At 37.6% G+C, this 17757-nt stretch overlaps 1 protein-coding gene across 2 annotated transcripts in view; it reads right to left on the bottom strand.

Moving 5' to 3' along the window:
- The window catches only part of NALCN (sodium leak channel, non-selective), a 237133-nt gene that overhangs the window by 108241 nt on the left and 111135 nt on the right, over positions 1–17757 (bottom strand). For both annotated transcript variants that reach the window (XM_087726865.1, XM_087726866.1), the window contains 3 exons: positions 12907–13049; positions 7597–7701; positions 4335–4421 (listed from right to left, as the gene is read on the bottom strand). In XM_087726865.1, coding sequence (XP_087582991.1) covers positions 4335–4421; positions 7597–7701; positions 12907–13049 — 335 coding nt within the window. The remainder of the gene's footprint in view (positions 1–4334; positions 4422–7596; positions 7702–12906; positions 13050–17757) is intronic.

The following is a 17757-nucleotide window of genomic DNA, read 5'->3' as shown; positions in this document are numbered from 1 at the left end:
TGATTGAACACACAAGGAATTTGTCTCCGGTGCATAACTTTCAGTGTACATACAACAACAAAGTGATGGGTCATATATCATAGATCATAATTACAACCACTAATCTTACAACAAGAAGTGATAAATCATAGATACCTATAAGAGAAGGTAATAGTGAAAATAAGAAAGATGAGAATGATAATATCAATACAGCCCTACTACATGGGTAAATATCTTTAGGCCTAAAACAGTGCTGTGGGAATCAAGTGTTCAGCAGAGTGATGGCATTGGGGGGGGGGGAACAACCTTTGTGTCTAATTGTTTTGGCACGCAATGCCCTATAGCAGCATCCAGAGAGGGGGAAGTTGAAACAGTTTATGTCTAGGATGTGAGGGGTCTGTCGTTATGTTACTAACTACATGTTAGTAAGGCTCTTTTTACATGTAAAGCAAAGGGACAGAAGAATTATAAAAGAACACGTCACAACCTATCTTCAGACTAGCATCTTTTCACTCTAAACCATGTTCTCAAGCCTGCCCAAACAGGGCACGAGAAAGCAACCAACAAGATAAACTCAATAAGCAGAAATCACACACACAACATGTTTTTCAAATGCACTCAAAATCAAAAGTATCAGAACAGTCAGTGTGTAACCAGCCAGATAAACTAATGCAGAGAACTTCTTGGTGGAAAAAAATCAGAAACAATCCAAACATGACTAAGCTTGTTTCCGTGTATTCATTTTATGCATTTCCTTTTGTCTTGATGAAGGTAAAGATTTACTTGAATGTGCCATATGTACATCTAGAACTCAAGAGGCAATCACATCAGTACTTGAAACTCCATATAGCATCTCTTTGTATTCAACATCATGACATGGCCAACCAGAGGTGGTATTCAGCCAGTTTGGACTGGTTCGCCTGAACTGGTAATGGAAATCGCGGATGGGCCTGCTCCTCCTGCCCCATCTCTATGCTGACCTATTTAGGTACCTCTTCAATATCCGTGCATGTGTGCAAGCTGCATGCACGATCAAAGAACATGTGTGGAAGGCCGTGCTTACATTTGCAAACCAGTAGGGAAAGTAAGTGAATTACCCCCCCCCCCAATGGCCAACATATTTTAAAGCATAACAGTGCATGTTTTATGTATATTAACATATTCACCACCCCCTTTGAAGAACTGACTTCTTGGGTGGGAAGAGAAACGTTAAAAAAAAAACCTAAGAAAGTCCAATTGTCTTTTGGAAAAAGCACCTTTAGGACTGGCTTAGAGTATGGTCCCTCATCATCTGCCATTTTTGACATGGAACGTCTCTCTGTCAATACTGAATATATGAGCTTCTTATTCCAGCTACATTTTTTCTTATAGAGTTCTCAGGCAAAATAGACATTGCATTTTTATTTTGTCACGGCTTTCCCCCTACTGATTTTACCTGAATATCCAACGCAGAACAAAATAAAGCATTATCAAAGCTATTTCCTGGAAGACAGATACCTGGTAATTTGATTACTACAGTCTTGCTGAGTTTGTGCTTTGAAGTACTATGGTTTCATTAAGCATCTTTTCCTATACATCTGTGAAGCAAGGCATACCTTTCTTTTCAGAAATGTTCTCTTCACGTACATGATGCTTACCTTTGATAAATGTTTTTATAAGGGTTGGCTAAAGAAACCATATAAAAGTAAATATAAAATTCCAGGCATGCATTATTCATGATTTAAGATAAGACTATGCTAATTTTCTAAGGTTATTAGTAAGTATAGTCTTATAGTTATATCAAATTGAGGCAAAATAAAATACAAATTACATATGCATTTAGTCTTCAGATGTTTTGAAGTCACCAAAAATGTAGCCAGTGAAAGACTAATGAAAATATTAACAGCAAATTCTCTTCCCTTCTGCCATTCAATGTGCTCTATAAGTACTGATTCCAGATATGACACTGAATGTACAAAGTTATTTTAACAGCTGTTCTGATGTAATCTGCATGAGTGCATGGTTGAATTTCTTACAGTACTTCCAACCCAGCAAACCCTCAAGGAAATCAGCTCTTTTAACCCAGACTGGATCTTTTAGTATTAAAAATGTTAAAAATGTTCTGAAGTAGAAATACAACAAAAATCCATTATGCAATTCTTTTACATTACAGTGCCTTAGTGTATCAAATTTGTGTAAGTTAGCAGAGACATGGGAAAGTTGTGTAAAAACACCATAGAACTGGCTGCACAAAAATACCCTAATAAATTGTATTACCATACATTATAGGAGATAATGTGAATACTTTTCTCCAGCAATCTAAACAACTCTTTTAGATGTGGACTTCACCAAACAGGCACCAATATAAACTTAACTATTTACTTTGCATTTAAAAACTCTGGAGGAACTCTGTTGCATCCCACAAATTAAGATCTGATACTGACAGAGACATAGATCATCAATCTATTGTTAATTTCTAACTTAAGGAAGAAAAAAGCAAACAGTATTATAAAAACTCAACGAAGAAATTACTGACAGACAGAACTGGCAGGTGAAGGAGTAAAACAATAAATGACAAGATGTCATTTATTGGGTCATAAAAATTTGGAAGTGACTGGAGAATAAAACAGAAAATACTGTGTAAAAAGAATATATAAAGGGAGGTAGTTTAATTTTTAACAAGTTTAACAGGGTATGGGCTAGATATATAAATTGTGAAGAAAACCATTTGATTTTCTTTTAAAAAATCTACATTTAAAAAAAAGTAGAGGAAAGGAACATTTTAAAAATAAAACCATCTGCTTTATAATGTAATGGAATAAAATAATAAATAAGTATTGCACTTTCATGAAGCTAAGCCAGATATATCTATCCAAAGATTATTGCCAGCAGCAGCTTCATCTGTGTTACTAAATCAAATCAAAGTATTTTATTATTATCATAGATCAGATCTACAATCCCAAGGATCTGCTGACATAGGTGAGGAATTACAAGAAGTTGTTAAATTTGAGACCAGCTCTAGCATGTGGAAAAAAAAGACTTCTAACCCATGAATTTGAAATTATTGCAGTTGAATTTATGTCGAACTTCTGCATGTTGCTTTTCCCATTGTTTATTTACTTATGAAAAGCTAAGGTAAACTTGAGTATACTGATCTCTCTTCAATTCACGTATTGTAAGAAATACATCAGAGTTGAGGCAGTGTAAGAGAATTATGCATGACATTTTCCAAATGAAGGCAAAAACTCACAATGCATGCCCAAGGACTTACTTGATTATACCGTGACCCGTCAAAAGGCCAAACGACAAAACAGCGCCCGACTAAACCGTGTCGCTGATGTCATCAACGCGGCGACAACAGCCAGCATGGAGAAAGAAGGGCGCTTTAAATAGCGCGTTGAAAGAAAGCCGATTCAACTTAAGGTAAGGGTTAGGTTTAGGGTTAGCTTTAGGGTTAGCTTTAGGGTTAGGTTAAGGGTTAGGGTTAGGGTTAGGGTTAGGGTTAGGTTAAGGGTTAGGGTTAGGGTTAGGGTTAGGGTTAGGGTTAGGTTTAGGGTTAGGTTAAGGGTTAGGTTTAGGGTTAGGTTTAGGGTCAGGGTTTAAGTTTAGGTTTAGGGTTTACAGCGTGCTTCTGTCTCCGCGCTGTTGTCACCCTGTTGATGATATCAGCGACGCGGTTTAGTCGGGCGTGGTTTTGTCGTTCGCCCTTTTGTTGGTGAACCGATTATACATATCTCGAGTTTCTGGACTCCATATTTAGACTTATTATTTTTTCTGTTTTCTTCTTTATATTTTTTACTTTATATATCCGAAAATGGCAAGATGTTTCTAAAATGGCCATCTTCTCTTCACATGTTGCATAATAGTAATGCAATCTTTGTTGTCCTTTACATTGTTTTCAGAACAGGAGAAGGTATACATTATAAATCAGGGGTGTCAAACTCATGTCGTCATGGCAGCATCACATGATGTATCGGGACTTTCCCACCTTCACTAAACTGGGAGGGTGTGTGGCTAGCATGTGATGCATCCAGTCCGCGGGGCCGGGAGTTAGAAAACCCTGCTCTAAATCAATGTTTTAAGAAACTGATTTTCCTCTAACATGCCAATTGTAATTATATCTACAGTCTAATATAATAAGAATTGGATAGAGGTCTCTATGGAAACTCTATGGAGACAGAGTCAGAGAAAGGGAAAGAATTTGCTTATAATGTGCAAAACAAAAGCTTAAACATCAAGATGAATATACATTAAACTTACACCAATTTCTAACTTTAAATTGTGGCTATGGGGAATTTTAACTTACTGTCAATTTCAAACAGCAAGATCCCCACTTGGTTTGCTACTTTGATAGCTTTATTTAAAAAGCAACGTACCTGCAGACATGCTGGTGCTCTTCCTTGAGGCTTATTCACATCAACATCTACCAGCTGCCATCCTCCTGTAGCATCTTCATGAAACATCTGGAGGGGGAAAACACTTGTCAGAATCTATTTATGCGCTCAGATCTACAAACAAAATGGGTGATGCTTATTTTGTGACCATCCTTTTCTCTACATTGCATCCTTTTCTTCTCAGAAATCTCTTGTTATTACAGAGAATTGCAGACTCCATTGACTTCATACTATATTATTCCGCTGCCTTTGTCATGGAATGGTTACTGATTTTTAGTTACAGATTTTATAGTTGGTGCTGAATGTAGGATTGCAAACAGGAACCAATTTAATTTCTTGCATGAGAAATTATTCCATGCAGAAAACTGTATACAATGCACATAAAATAGTCATGACTGGCAACAGAACAGAGATATTAAGGTAAAGATAAAAGTTCTCCTCTCATATATGTGCTAATCATTCCTGACTCTAGGGGGAGATGATCATCTTGAGCTTGTTTGGAGGTTCTAGCAGGGAGCGCAGCTATCGTGTACCCTTGACCGAAGATCGGTACACTCCTTCTATCTGGGATGGTCGTCCTCTTCCATCGAGCGTGCAGCTTTGGGAGGGACGCACATGGAGTGGTGAGGGAGGAAGGGGACACCCAACTAGCCAGCCAAATCAGCCGAATCAACCCTGGCGATCAATGGGGTGACAGATGTTGCAGCCAGATCGCCCTCACATCCAAGGAGATGATCATCTCTGTTTCAAAGCCAAAGAGCCAGCACTGTCCGGAGACGTCTCCATGTTCATTTGGCTGGCGTGACTAAATGCTGAAGGCACACAGAATGCTGTTACCTTCCCACCAAAGGTGGTTCCTATTTTTCTACATGCTTTCGAACTGCTAGGTTAGCAGAAGCTGGGACAAGTAACGGGAGCTCACTCCGTTACGCGGTGCTAGGGATTCCGACTGCTGAACTGCCGACCTTTCTGATCGACAAGCTCATCGTCTTAGCCATTGAGCTACCACGTCAACATAGATATTGCAGAATACTAAAAATGTGCATTTTTTTTGCAGTAATTTACTGCAATGAAACATAGAGTGACTAAGAAATAATGTCATGTCTTTATATAAGCCATGTTTCCTTGCTTATTCTCCTCTCCAGTGCAATGCTACGGTGGCTAAAGAATGTCTCCTTCCTTCTCTAATTTGCTTTCCCTCACAGGTAGTGGTGGGTTCCGGATCCCGTTGCAACCAGTACAGTGCAACAGGGCCCAGCAGCCACCACATGGACGCTTGCAGCACCTGCATGTGTCCTTACCTCCTGTGACACTCCACAATGCCTCCGTGACACTCCAGCTGCTCAGCAGTGTTGTGGAGGCGCCGTACGCTCCGTGCACATGCACATAAGTGCCAAAGAGCTCAAATACAGGTAAGGACGGTGGGCAGGCGGGTGGGCCATCTGAAGCTCCATACCATAAGGGTACCTGGTGCTCCCAGCAGGCACCTGTATGCTCGTACTGGGGTGTACTGCCTGCAACCCACCACTGCTCCCAGACCTTAAAACCAACTATTCTGTTGGAAAAGGGCCAGAATGAGAAGGAGGCAGGCTGTCTCAGGCCTTTTCATGACCACTCTTGCTATTATCATCACTTACTCCATGGGAAAGATCCTATAAGCTTGTTGCTTTTGAAATAATCTCGTATTTTTATTGATGAGTCAATAAATAAATAAATAAAAGATTTGTATGGCTACCCATGTAAAAATACAACTCTGCGTGGCTCAAATATTGATATTGCTTGTAAGCCTTGTTAGCCTGAGAGGGGGATAGAAATAATTCAAATAAATAAATAAATCTATATAAATGTTAAGGGTTATCCATTGAATTATGAGTATTAGTTATTGTATGATTACTACCCATGATGAGATAAATTGCACACTGCAACTTAATTAGAAGAATGGAATGCCTAGGGTGGAACCACTATATAATGTTTGAAACAAAGTTTACATGATGAAATATAGGCAATATAATATGTGAAAATCAATTAGTAGGTAAGATATGCTATGAAAATGACTATAAGCTGCCCACAAACTCACAAAAGCACTACCAAAAAAGCAAAACAAAAGCACCCATCCCCCAAACCCAGTGAAAACCAAAAGATACCTCACTAAGAAAGAAAGACAATTTACAGAGTCAACGGCAAGATTGCAGCTGACAGTACATTGGACAAACAGGATATCAATTAAAACAAGGATGAAGGTACACAGAACTGCAATGAAGAACAAACACCAAAAATACCCTTTGACTATTTACCCTCTCAAAATGAACCACACATTTGAGTGGGGAAACAGAGGAAAAATTGACCAGATAAATTGCAGAATAACTGAATGAGGATTCAAAGTCCATTTGTTACTAATACTGATGTTGTTACCTAGTTTGGTAATGAAATGGCTGCAAGAAAACAACCAAGCTCAGAGAACAATGAGAACCCCTCATTTCAAACCTGAGCTACAAATATTCTCCTTTATTGGAGCTAGATAATTCATGAAAATGCCAACAAGAGAACAAGGCATGATTTATCACCAAGGTCTGTAATCCAAACCATTCACAACACATTAATAATCAGGACAGAATTAACATTAGGTCAGATCGCCAATCAAAACACACTTTCCAAGAAGCAACAAAACCCCACAGAAATTAAATCCCACACCATTATAAATAAGCAAGGCAAGACACACACACACACACACACACACACACACACACACACACACACGTTACATTTTACTGATAAACAAATAAAGGGAGACTAGTATAGATCTATTTCATTTCAAGTTATTTAGCTCTCATCAGCTAGCCATAGCCTTCTGGGATTCAAACTTCGGCTGCTTGCACATTAGGCAGTTGTATTAACCTCTAAGCCACAAGTTCTCCTCGCTTTATCAGCTGAACCAGGAGTGAGATTAAGTGTTTTTTCCTTCTGTCAGATCACCTGGTCTACCCAAATATGGGAGGGAGCATACTGCTCCCCTTTCACCTTTCAGCTCCAATCCAGGAGCCTTCCAGGCAGTCGCTTTCACGACAAACTATTTTGTGTATACCTACTTACCTACCTACCTACCTACCTACCTACCTACCTACCTACCTACCTACCTATATGTGTATAAAAATACACACGCACACTATTAGTAGCTTTATACAAATAAAAGCTAATGTTTACCACACACACCCATTTGTGCATATAAACATTTAGCCATGTTTACCTGAGTAGTTGCGGTTGAAGTTGTACTGCTTCTGGACCCCCACATCTGTTGAAACTGCACACGGATTTCAGCAAATGTTTCAATGATGACAGCAATAAACACGTTCTATAAAAGAAAGAACACATATGTAAGGAGGCAGACAAAGATTATTTTCAAAGCCTGCTTAATTGGATCCATCACCACAATAGCACTCAAGGCCATTACTCCAGGTGCCTAGGAGAATCTCTTTTGGTTTTAAATAACAAATAAGATTTATTGTGCTCCTCGCTATTCTGCTTCCTCCATCGACCCTCCCTTTTTGGTAACAAGACAGGATATTTCATTTATTTTCAATATGACAACAAAGTTTTTCACTGGAATGAAGATGAAGAATATGAATAGCACCAGCACAAGAAAGGAAAATAATATTAACCATGGGGCAAAATCAAAACCAAGAGGAAGCACTGACAGAGATCAGAACTTTAGAAAAACAATAGAAGTTCTAGAAAAACTAGAAGGAAGGAAGGAAGGAAGGAAGGAAGGAAGGAAGGAAGGAAGGAAGGAAGGAAGGAAGGAAGGAAGGCTGGATGAAGTACAAATGAGTGAGGTACAGACTTTCTTATGTTCTAATGAATATGTTGCCCTCAATTGGGAAAGTGAAGAGCTTCCTTGCTTGGAAGTTGGGGAACAACTGGAAGCAAGATGAGTATAGACCAACAATAGCCCTTGTCTACCTTTCAATAAGAGGCACCCTGCTTCAGTGGCTAAGATGCTGAGCTTGTTGATCAGAAGGTTTGCAGTTCAGCGGTTTGAATCCCTAGCACCATGTAACGCTAGAGCTCCTGTTACTTGTCCTAGCTTACGCAAACCTAGCAGTTCAAAAGGATGTAAAAATGCAAGTAGAAAAATAGGAACCACATGGTGGGAAGGAAACAATGTTCTACGTGCCTTCAGCATTTAGTCATGTCGGCTACATGACCACAGAGACATCTTCGGACAGCGCTGGCTGTTCGGCTTAGAAACGGAGATGAGCCTAGAGCCAGAAACGACTAGCACGCATGTGCAGGGGAACCTTTACCTTTATTTTACCTTTCAATAACTGTGCTTGACTTGGTTAAAACTTTGGTTGAATGAAATTTCTGACCAATTAATTACGGCTAATAGTATCATTTGATTTATCTTGATCTGTTTTATTGGAGTGCTGTACATCACTAATCACTTTCCATCAAATGGGTGACTATATAAACAAACAAACATATACAATATAAACAAATTATAGTAAAATCGATAGGTTAATATTCTCCATTGAAAAATAGGGATATGTTCTCAGGAATTCATTGTTTGTAGAGTAGCTAAAGGCTGGAAGCTCAAAAAGAAAACCCAAATGAAGAGAAGTAAAAACTTTATTGCTGTAATAATAAATTGGGCTGAGGAAATGTAATTGCTAAAGAGAATGAAAAGGCAGAGCAGTCTACAATAAAACATGGAGAAAAATCTGCTCCTAAATGATTTCCTGCTTCAGCACAGGCATTTCATTTTCGCAGATGGGTTTACAATTACCTAAATATAGTGCTAACTCTGGCACACTACAACCTAGTTGATAGTTAAAAATGAGATGCACAAGGCAAGATGGTACAAAGGATGAGTAATAATGCAGCCTCTTATCTAGCTTAAACTGCCAGGTTTATGATAGTGGCTTGAAAGTTATCTCCTGGCTTTACAGTTACCGTGAAAATAAGAGAGTTGTACCGGATTTTAAACGTTCCACTTTGCCACTGATGATTATCAGAATAAAAGAATTTCTTAGGAGATTTCAAATGGTCTCTTTCCCTCCCTCCCTCCCCCTCCCCCCTCCCTCCCCCCACCTCTCTCTCTGTTTTGGTGAAGAACATATTCATCCCCTGTTGAAGCTTGGGAAGAAAATTATGGTTTATGTGAGAGAATATGCCTAGTCTGAGATAAGATGCTGTGTATGTCATTCACAAGGTCAATTGCTAATACAGTTAATCCTCCCAAAGATGATTGGGAAGAGAGGAGAGGGAAGGGTTGAAGGAAATAGAAGCAGAAAATGACACAGAAAATGTAGATGGTGTAAAAAACACCCCCCAACTCTATCGTTTTAAATTATTTTCCAATTGAAAAAGATTCTCCAAAGACTTAAAACATTAAAAGCCATGTTAATGGCAGGTATAACAGTTATCACTTAAAAAGGTCATACTAGCAAAGAAGGAAAATAAATAATGAAGATACTTTTCGTGTGTAAGAATACAGATATTGGGTGGGGTTGGTTCAAGATCTGAATGGTTCAGTAGAACTTAATAACATACTGGAATGAGGCCAGTTGGACAAGCACACGTCTAAGAACAGGGAAAAAATGGATTAATTTGAGTTTTCAGCACCATCACCTGAAACTTCAAATAGTCCATCTTGCATGATAGCAGTGTATCAATGATATCAGCAACTTCAATGATAATAAAAATTAAGAGCTGGGAAACATGTAACAATTGATATTCTCTGAGCTTGGTTGTTTTCTTGCAAACATTTCATTCTGAAACTAGGTAATATCATTAAGGCTAGTAAGGGCTTGTTCTCAATTTATATTCTGGTGGCTTGGTCTATCAGTGTTGGTAGGAATGATCTTGGAGGTTAATTGGTTGGGCTGTTTACTGTTTGCTTGTTTGGGGTAACTTATAATCAGTTCCTTGATTGAGGTAACTTGCTTAGCTGTGGTGCTGGAGAAAGCTCCTGTGTATTCCTTGAACAGCAAAGTTGAATAACAAACAGGTACTGGAGAGCATAACTCCAAACATGTCAGTGGCAAGCAAATTTACAGAACTGCGTCTCATTTACTTTGGTCATGTCATGCAGGGGAATTCACTGGAGAAAGCAGTCATGTTTGGAAGAGTAAGTAGTAAAAGGAAAACTAGCCCACCAAAGAACATGGTTGTTGGACACCATCAAAGCTGAAACTAGTCAGAGCATAGAAAAACTCGAAGAATTAATGCGAGATCAGAAGATGTGGAGAGACCTGGGCCACAGAATCGCTAAGGGTTATTACTTTGATAGCGAAACGCTTCCTTGGTGTGTGGTGTGGGTGTTTTTCAGTAGACTTGTGTTTCCAGTTTGCCATCATGGTCTCTGCTGATCAGGATGACTAGGAAGGATAGTGAGTTGTTGTCTTCCTTTTCTTCTCTGGTAAAGTGGATTCCTCTGAAGTTGTTGCTGATGGTTCTGTGGGTGTTCTATAATTGGTCCTTTTTATTATGATGAAGATGTCATCTACATATCTGATCCATATTTTTGGGTTGTATTTGTGGAAGTGCTATGGCTTTCAGACCTTGTGTAACCACCTCTGCTATAAGTCCTAAAAGAGGTGATTCCATGGATGTACCTTTAATTTGTTGGTAAGTTTGTCCACCAAAGTGGAAGTATGTGGTTTGGCATAGGTTTTATGAAATCCATAATCCTGGGTGTTTCAATTTTCATGCATTTGGTTAAGTCAGGTGTGCTATGGAGCAATGTAGTCATAGATTCTTTGGCTAATTCCAGATCTATGATGGTAAAAAGGGCTGCAACATCAAATGAGACCATGATTTCATCCTCATCTATAATCATGACTCTGAATGTTTGAAGGCACTGTAGTGGGTGTGAGTGGGTGTGATGGAGTGTTTTCTTTCACTTGTGAGCTGCACAAACTTTTTTGTTAATTCTTTTGCAATGTTATAGGTAGGGATCCCCGATAATGCTACAATTGGATGGAGAGCTTTGTTAGGTTTGTGTATTTTGGGGCATCCATACACATGCAGTGTTGTGTGCCTAATTATGAAGCAGTTATATTACACCTGCATGTTTTGGGGATGTTGAGAAATTGAATTATATAGTGTTTTGATTAGCTTTTATGGTTAATCAATATATGAATAGACATTATGTAAAGGATTACTCTATGGAACTAACATTTTGGTTAGGGGCCAAAATAAGTCTAATAGCTAATATAATGTTTCAATAAAATTCTCCATTCAGTAGAGGTTATTTCTTAGTCTTGTACATTTAGAATCATTTGATTATCACCTTCATATTAAAGTCTCCTACCAATTCCAAATAGTCCCTATGAAAAGATATTACCACTTGGATAAAATAGCAGAATATCTTGCAACAGAACATTCCCAGTGTTTTCCTGGTCTCTTTGAAGAGTCTTCTTCTTCTTTATAATAAGATAATTCAGGAATCACAGTAGTATCTAACTTATGCAAACACTGGCAATCAACACTGACGTTGGCATCATTCCAAATGGTAGTTTGGCTGAATGTGCCAGGATGGGGAAAAAATGAATTACAAAGCTTAGAAAGTGAATGCAAGGAAAATGACAGCATGGAACATTCTCAGATTAAAAAGGCAATTTGAACAACTACTTCAGTGTAGAAGAAAAAATGCTATAGCATGTTACCCAGACAGCCAGGATAAAGAACTCAATTGCATTCCTTCTACAATATTGCCATATGCCAAGTATATATCTGTATTCCACCAGACCAGTGAAATACTGTATATTCTACTGCAGTGGTTCCCAAACTTGGCAACTTTAAGACTTGTGGACTTCAACTCCCAGAGTTCTCCAGCCAGAAGAGCTAGCTGGCGAATTCTGGGAGTTGAAGTCCACAAGTCTTAAAGTTGCCAAGTTTGGGAACCACTGTTCTACTGAAATTCTGGAGATTGTAGAAATTCTGAAAGCCTTGAGCCGGATATAGAAAGTTTGCCAAAGAGTAATCTAGCAGTGATGGCAATTTAAGTTAGCAATTGGATTTTTTAGTTAAGACCTGGGAAAGTTCCTGGAAAACATTTAAACACATTACTGCTCTGGACCATTAACATTCTTCCAATGATGGCCTAGTACAGGGATCTCCAACCCTTGATTCATGGACTGGCACCGGTTCACGACAGGCCAGAAATTGTGTTGGGACATAGGCAGCATGCAAAACTATGCCTACTGCGGTCTGCGGAAAAACATCTCTGCACGGAACTGGACCCTGGTACCCAAAACTTATTACACTGGCCTAGTGTAATAAGTACAATTGCTAATAGTACCAATATACTTTTGAGAGGGTCTGTTTTGTAAACAAGATATTATTTTAGCTTTCAGGATGGTAACTATCTCAAAATAATGTATACAATTAATCAACATTCTCCCTCTATTAACTTTCAGGATAGTAGTGTGGCCAGTACACCCCTGTATTCATGCCAGAGCATCTTCTATGTCATTATTCTGGTTGTTTTCTAATCTGAATATTTCTTCTGTTTCCCCTTATTACCCTTTTTATAAGGTTCTTGTTTATGTACCTTAACAAGCCAGGCAAGGAAGAAAATTAAGGTGATGAAATAGAAATAAGAACGCCATCGGGGGAAACTGTCGATTGCTCTGTACATCAGAAAGACCCAACCTTCCTGAGATGCAGCTTCATAAACAGTAAATATGCTTGTTCCTGTAAATGATAAAAGAAAGAAAATGTTCTATACAAATTAAATGAATCATTTAAAAATAAGCATCATCTCCCCTTAACATCATTTGCCTATCTATGAAACACATTTCTGTGCCCTAGAAAAGCATTTTCCTTCTACAATTCTTTTGATAAGCTTTCATCTGGTGTGCAAGAACAATTGTGACTATGTGATTTTATGGATATATTAAAATATCTGCAGGTACGCTGAATTAAAAATGCTTAAGTTATTTATACTCATTTGTCTTTTTCTACAATTTGGGCATTTAAGCATGAGTCGTCGTCGTCGTCGTCGTAGTAGTAGTAGTAGCAGTAACAACAACAACAATAATACAGATTGATCGTCATTTGGAACACAACACGCCAGATATCACGGTTATTGAGGGCCAAAGCGTACAGTTTATTTATTTAAAAAACGTTTGTATTTTTAGACAAACATAAAACATACAAACATAAACACACACACACAAAAAATCCTTCTCCAATTACTTACGGGGTGTCGATTGGTTACAAAGCTTTCTCACAATAGTCTTCCCTTGCAATTTACATAAAGACTCATATCATCATTCTAATATATATGTATACAATTATTATGGTTATTAAACGTTCATTTGACTATAGCTATTATTACATCCTTTTTATGTAAATTATTCTAAATTTAAGATAAATTTATATTATGGCATTTACATCATCCTAAAATCATCCATTAGTATTACATCTTTATATTCTATTCGATATAGAATTATTTATCTTTTATAACAAAGCTTTTAAACATCCTCTCCGAAATCCTCACTTACAATTTATATAAAATTTAATATTATCAATCTAGTATACGTATATATATACGTATATATACGTATATATACGTATATATATGTGTATATATATATATATATATATATATATATATATATATATATATATATATGCATTATTATCATTATTAATTAATTATTTAGCTATAGCTATTAATACTTTATTTTATACATGATACTCTAAATTTAACTAAGTTTAACTCAATTTTTATTCTAACATTTCATTTCTTCATCCTGTATCTTTCCAGTAGTAATGTAATCCTTTATCTCTTGCCATTTGTGGTATTTGTATTCTAATTGTTTTCTTGACAAGTCTTATGTGGACTTCTCTTGGCACCTTGTTGTTCCTTACATATCTTGTAAAGACTCGAAACCCTCCATCTGTTCCTTCCATCTGCTTGTCTTTAGTTATCACTGGTGCTTCTACCAAAATTTCTCTCATTGTGTCTGCCAAATTTTCTCCCTTTTCTTCTTCCATGTTTTGAGGTTTGAGATAGGGTTCCAGTTCGTTAATCTTTCCTTTCAACATTCCAATCCTGTCGTTTCTAACCACACTCGACTTGCTGTCAATATCAACAATTTTCTTATCACTTTGTTTATATTTTCCTTCAATTTTTTTGAACTCTATCTTCAAATTTCATCATCATTTTATAGATATTGTCAACTCTTCCCTCTATTTTTTCTGTTTTTTGTTCTATGTTTTCTATCCTCTTTTCAATGTTTTTTGTACTTATTTGTACTTTTTGAATTTCAAAAATGATCATTTGCAATGTTAATTCTTTTTTCTTCATGTTGTGCCATTCTTTCAGGTTATAAACACTGCCACTAAAACATCCAAAGCTTTTTTGTTAAATTTCAAACCAGTTGACTATAATTTTCCATGTCAAGGTTTTCTCTTCACTCCAGTCCAGCTATTGATAGTACTCCAGAAGAGCACCTGCATAAACATTTCATACTCTTCCCACTATCCCTTTCAATAAACAAAACCAAGAGCCTTGAAGTATTAGATATGAGTCAATTGTTCACAGGAGATAATAAAAACAATGTTTCCAAGCCTCCAGCCTCTAGATGTCAGTGTTGCTTCTTTTTCCTCTGCCTCTACCCCTCTTTTTAAATTCCGGGGTTAAGAAAAAAAAGTGCTTTAAAGCAAACAATCCAGCTGAGCATTGTAAAAAGAAGAGAAAGAAAATCATAATCCACAAATATGAAAAAAGACAAAAAATAGAAAAGGGAAAAAAGAAACCAGTCCAATTTAAAAAGAAAGAGGCATTTGTAAAAGTTCCATCCATAAAAAATGTAAAATTAAAAAAAAGATAACACATTAAGTTTAATTCAGGTTTAATTTGCAGCTTGCTCTCTTCTGTCTTCAATTTTAATTTTACTCTAAGTCTTTTTGGGTGTTCTCTTCTCCAATAGTAAAAATTTATCTCACAATTTCAACACACTCTCTCCCCTGTTTTTCTTCCCATTCAGGGGCTGTCCCAACCTTCTGCAGCTTCAATGGCTGCTTCTCTTTCACCGGAAAAAAAGAGCTTCTCCTGGATCAATCAGGGACTTTGTGATGTCCCTGTGATCAGAAGGATGTGCCCTTCTCTATCACTGTCTCTACAGGATGGTTTAGGTCCAAAAGGACCATCCAGCAGCAAAGATATCAACAGCAATCCTGGAACTCCAAGATTGCATGTCATGTCGTAGCAATGTCAACCCCGCCCTCCAAAGCGTACAGTTTATTGATTTAGCTGTACCAGGAGATGTCAGAGTCGGGGAAAAAAAGGATTTTTTAGGATTTTTTTAGGATTTTATTTATGATTTATAGGCTGCCCTTTTCCCTGAGGGGACTCAGGGTGGCTTACAATACATGGGAAGGGGAGTGCAAAACAAAAACATAAGACAGTGCATAAATAAAAATAAAACAATAAAACGCAACTTTCATTCAACATTCGGGTGGGGCGAATTAGAATCTTATCCCCAGGCCTGACGGGATAGCCAGATCCTAAGGGCTGTGCGGAAGGTCTGGACAGTGGTGAGGGTGCGAATCTCCACGGGGAGATCGTTCCAAAGGGTCGGAGCTGCTATTGAGAAGGCTCTCCTCCGCGTAGTCGCCAGTCGGCACTGACTGGCGGATGGAACTCGGAGGAGGCCTAATCTGTGCGATCTAATCGGTCGAAGGGAGGTAATCGGCAGGAGGCGGTCTCTCAAAAGAACAGGAAAAAATAACAAAATATTGCAACCTGGCCATCAAACTACATGACTATGGATAAAACATGTAACAGTGATACCCATTGTCATCGGGGCACTTGGTACCATTTCCACGAATTTTACAAAACACATCAATAAATTGGAGCTTCCTGTAATAACACCAGAGGAACTGCAAAAAACTACACTACTCGGAACATTATATATTTTAAGAAGATACTTGGTCAATATCTAGGATGCTGGCAGCAACCCGTATCAACCATTAGCACCAGTGAATGGTATTTGTGACACATTTTTAAATGTTCAATTGACTGAGTTTCATGTTTAATGAAAATAATAATAAATATAAAATTCTAGAAAGAGCTAGAAAAAATAACAACATGATTTGCCAATTGAAGTTGAACGATTACAGAGGAAGAAATCAATGGTTGTATCAATAGTTATAGGTTCCATGGAGCAAAACCCAAAGGACTGCCCAAATACATGAAAATTTTGAACTTATTAGACCTGAATATCCCGACATGGCCAAAAAAACAACATCCTACTCAGAACTGCCTGTATACTCAGATGCTACCTTAACACCTCTTAGGTCCTTAGTTAGGACTTGAACTGTTATGTTTTACCAGTCCCAGACTGTGAATCAAATTGAAGATTAGAACAAAAACAACAACAATTCTATCTAGAATGTTAATATAAAAGCAATTAATGAATATTAATTAATAATGATTAACAACAACAAGAGCTTTTTCTGTCCCTCCTGCTTGCTTGCATTCCCAAAGAAAACACCAGTTCTGACATTCTAAAATTAAGGCAGTTATTAAGTTTTACACAGTGTATGAAAAGTAAAGGAGAAATAATTTAAGAGGGAAAAAAAATGTAAAGTGTAAAGCAGATGAAGCTGTATGTCCATGAAGTTTTATCTGCAAAGATATGGAAATGCACTCCATTTTCTCTGGATTTTTTTTTAAACTATCCAGAGAACGAATGTTGTTTGGTGATTTTTCATCCAAGTATTAACCAGGCCCGATTCTTCTGAATGTTTCAAAACTAGTCAAATATTGCTAAGTGTAGCTGTCTACCTGGGCACAATTAACCTGATTCTTTTTGTTTTGCTATCACAAAGGTTTAATGACTATTTTTATTATTTTTTATTCTGTAAAAAGTGAGCTAATAGTTTTACTTTAATAACCTAATAACTGCATTATACATTAATTCAGAATAATGGGGATTTCTTCAATAATTCTATACTCTATACAAGACAAAGGAGGTCTGTGATTCAAAGTGGATGGGAAGCAACTGAAAAATGCAAACCCAATGTTATCCTGCTGTCTCTGAAACATTAGTACCAGGGGTGTCAAACTGGGAGCCCGTGGGTCAGATGCATCATGCACAAGCCACACCCACCCCAGCTCTGTGGAAAAGGTCGTTATACATCACGTGACAGCAACACCCATGCATTAAACCAATGCCTTTTTGGTTTGCCATATAGTTAAGTTGCATATTATTCTTCCAGTAATGAATTCAACTGTTGTACACAATGCAGTCATCTTATTCTCCCAGTTTTTCTATAATAGCAATAGTACTTAGACTTATATATCACTTATAGTGCTTTACAGCGCCATCTAAGTGGTTTAAAGAGTCACCATATTGCCTCCAACAATCTGGCTCCTCATTTTACTGAC

Source organism: Thamnophis sirtalis, unplaced genomic scaffold, assembly GCF_051295495.1.
Source record: "Thamnophis sirtalis isolate CommonGarterSnake01/CBP01778 unplaced genomic scaffold, rThaSir2_p1.2 scaffold_12, whole genome shotgun sequence".
NCBI classification, from domain to species: Eukaryota; Metazoa; Chordata; class Lepidosauria; order Squamata; family Natricidae; genus Thamnophis; species Thamnophis sirtalis.
The sequence above is the reverse complement of the archived record's forward strand: the minus strand, read 5'-3'. Positions and strand labels throughout refer to the sequence as shown.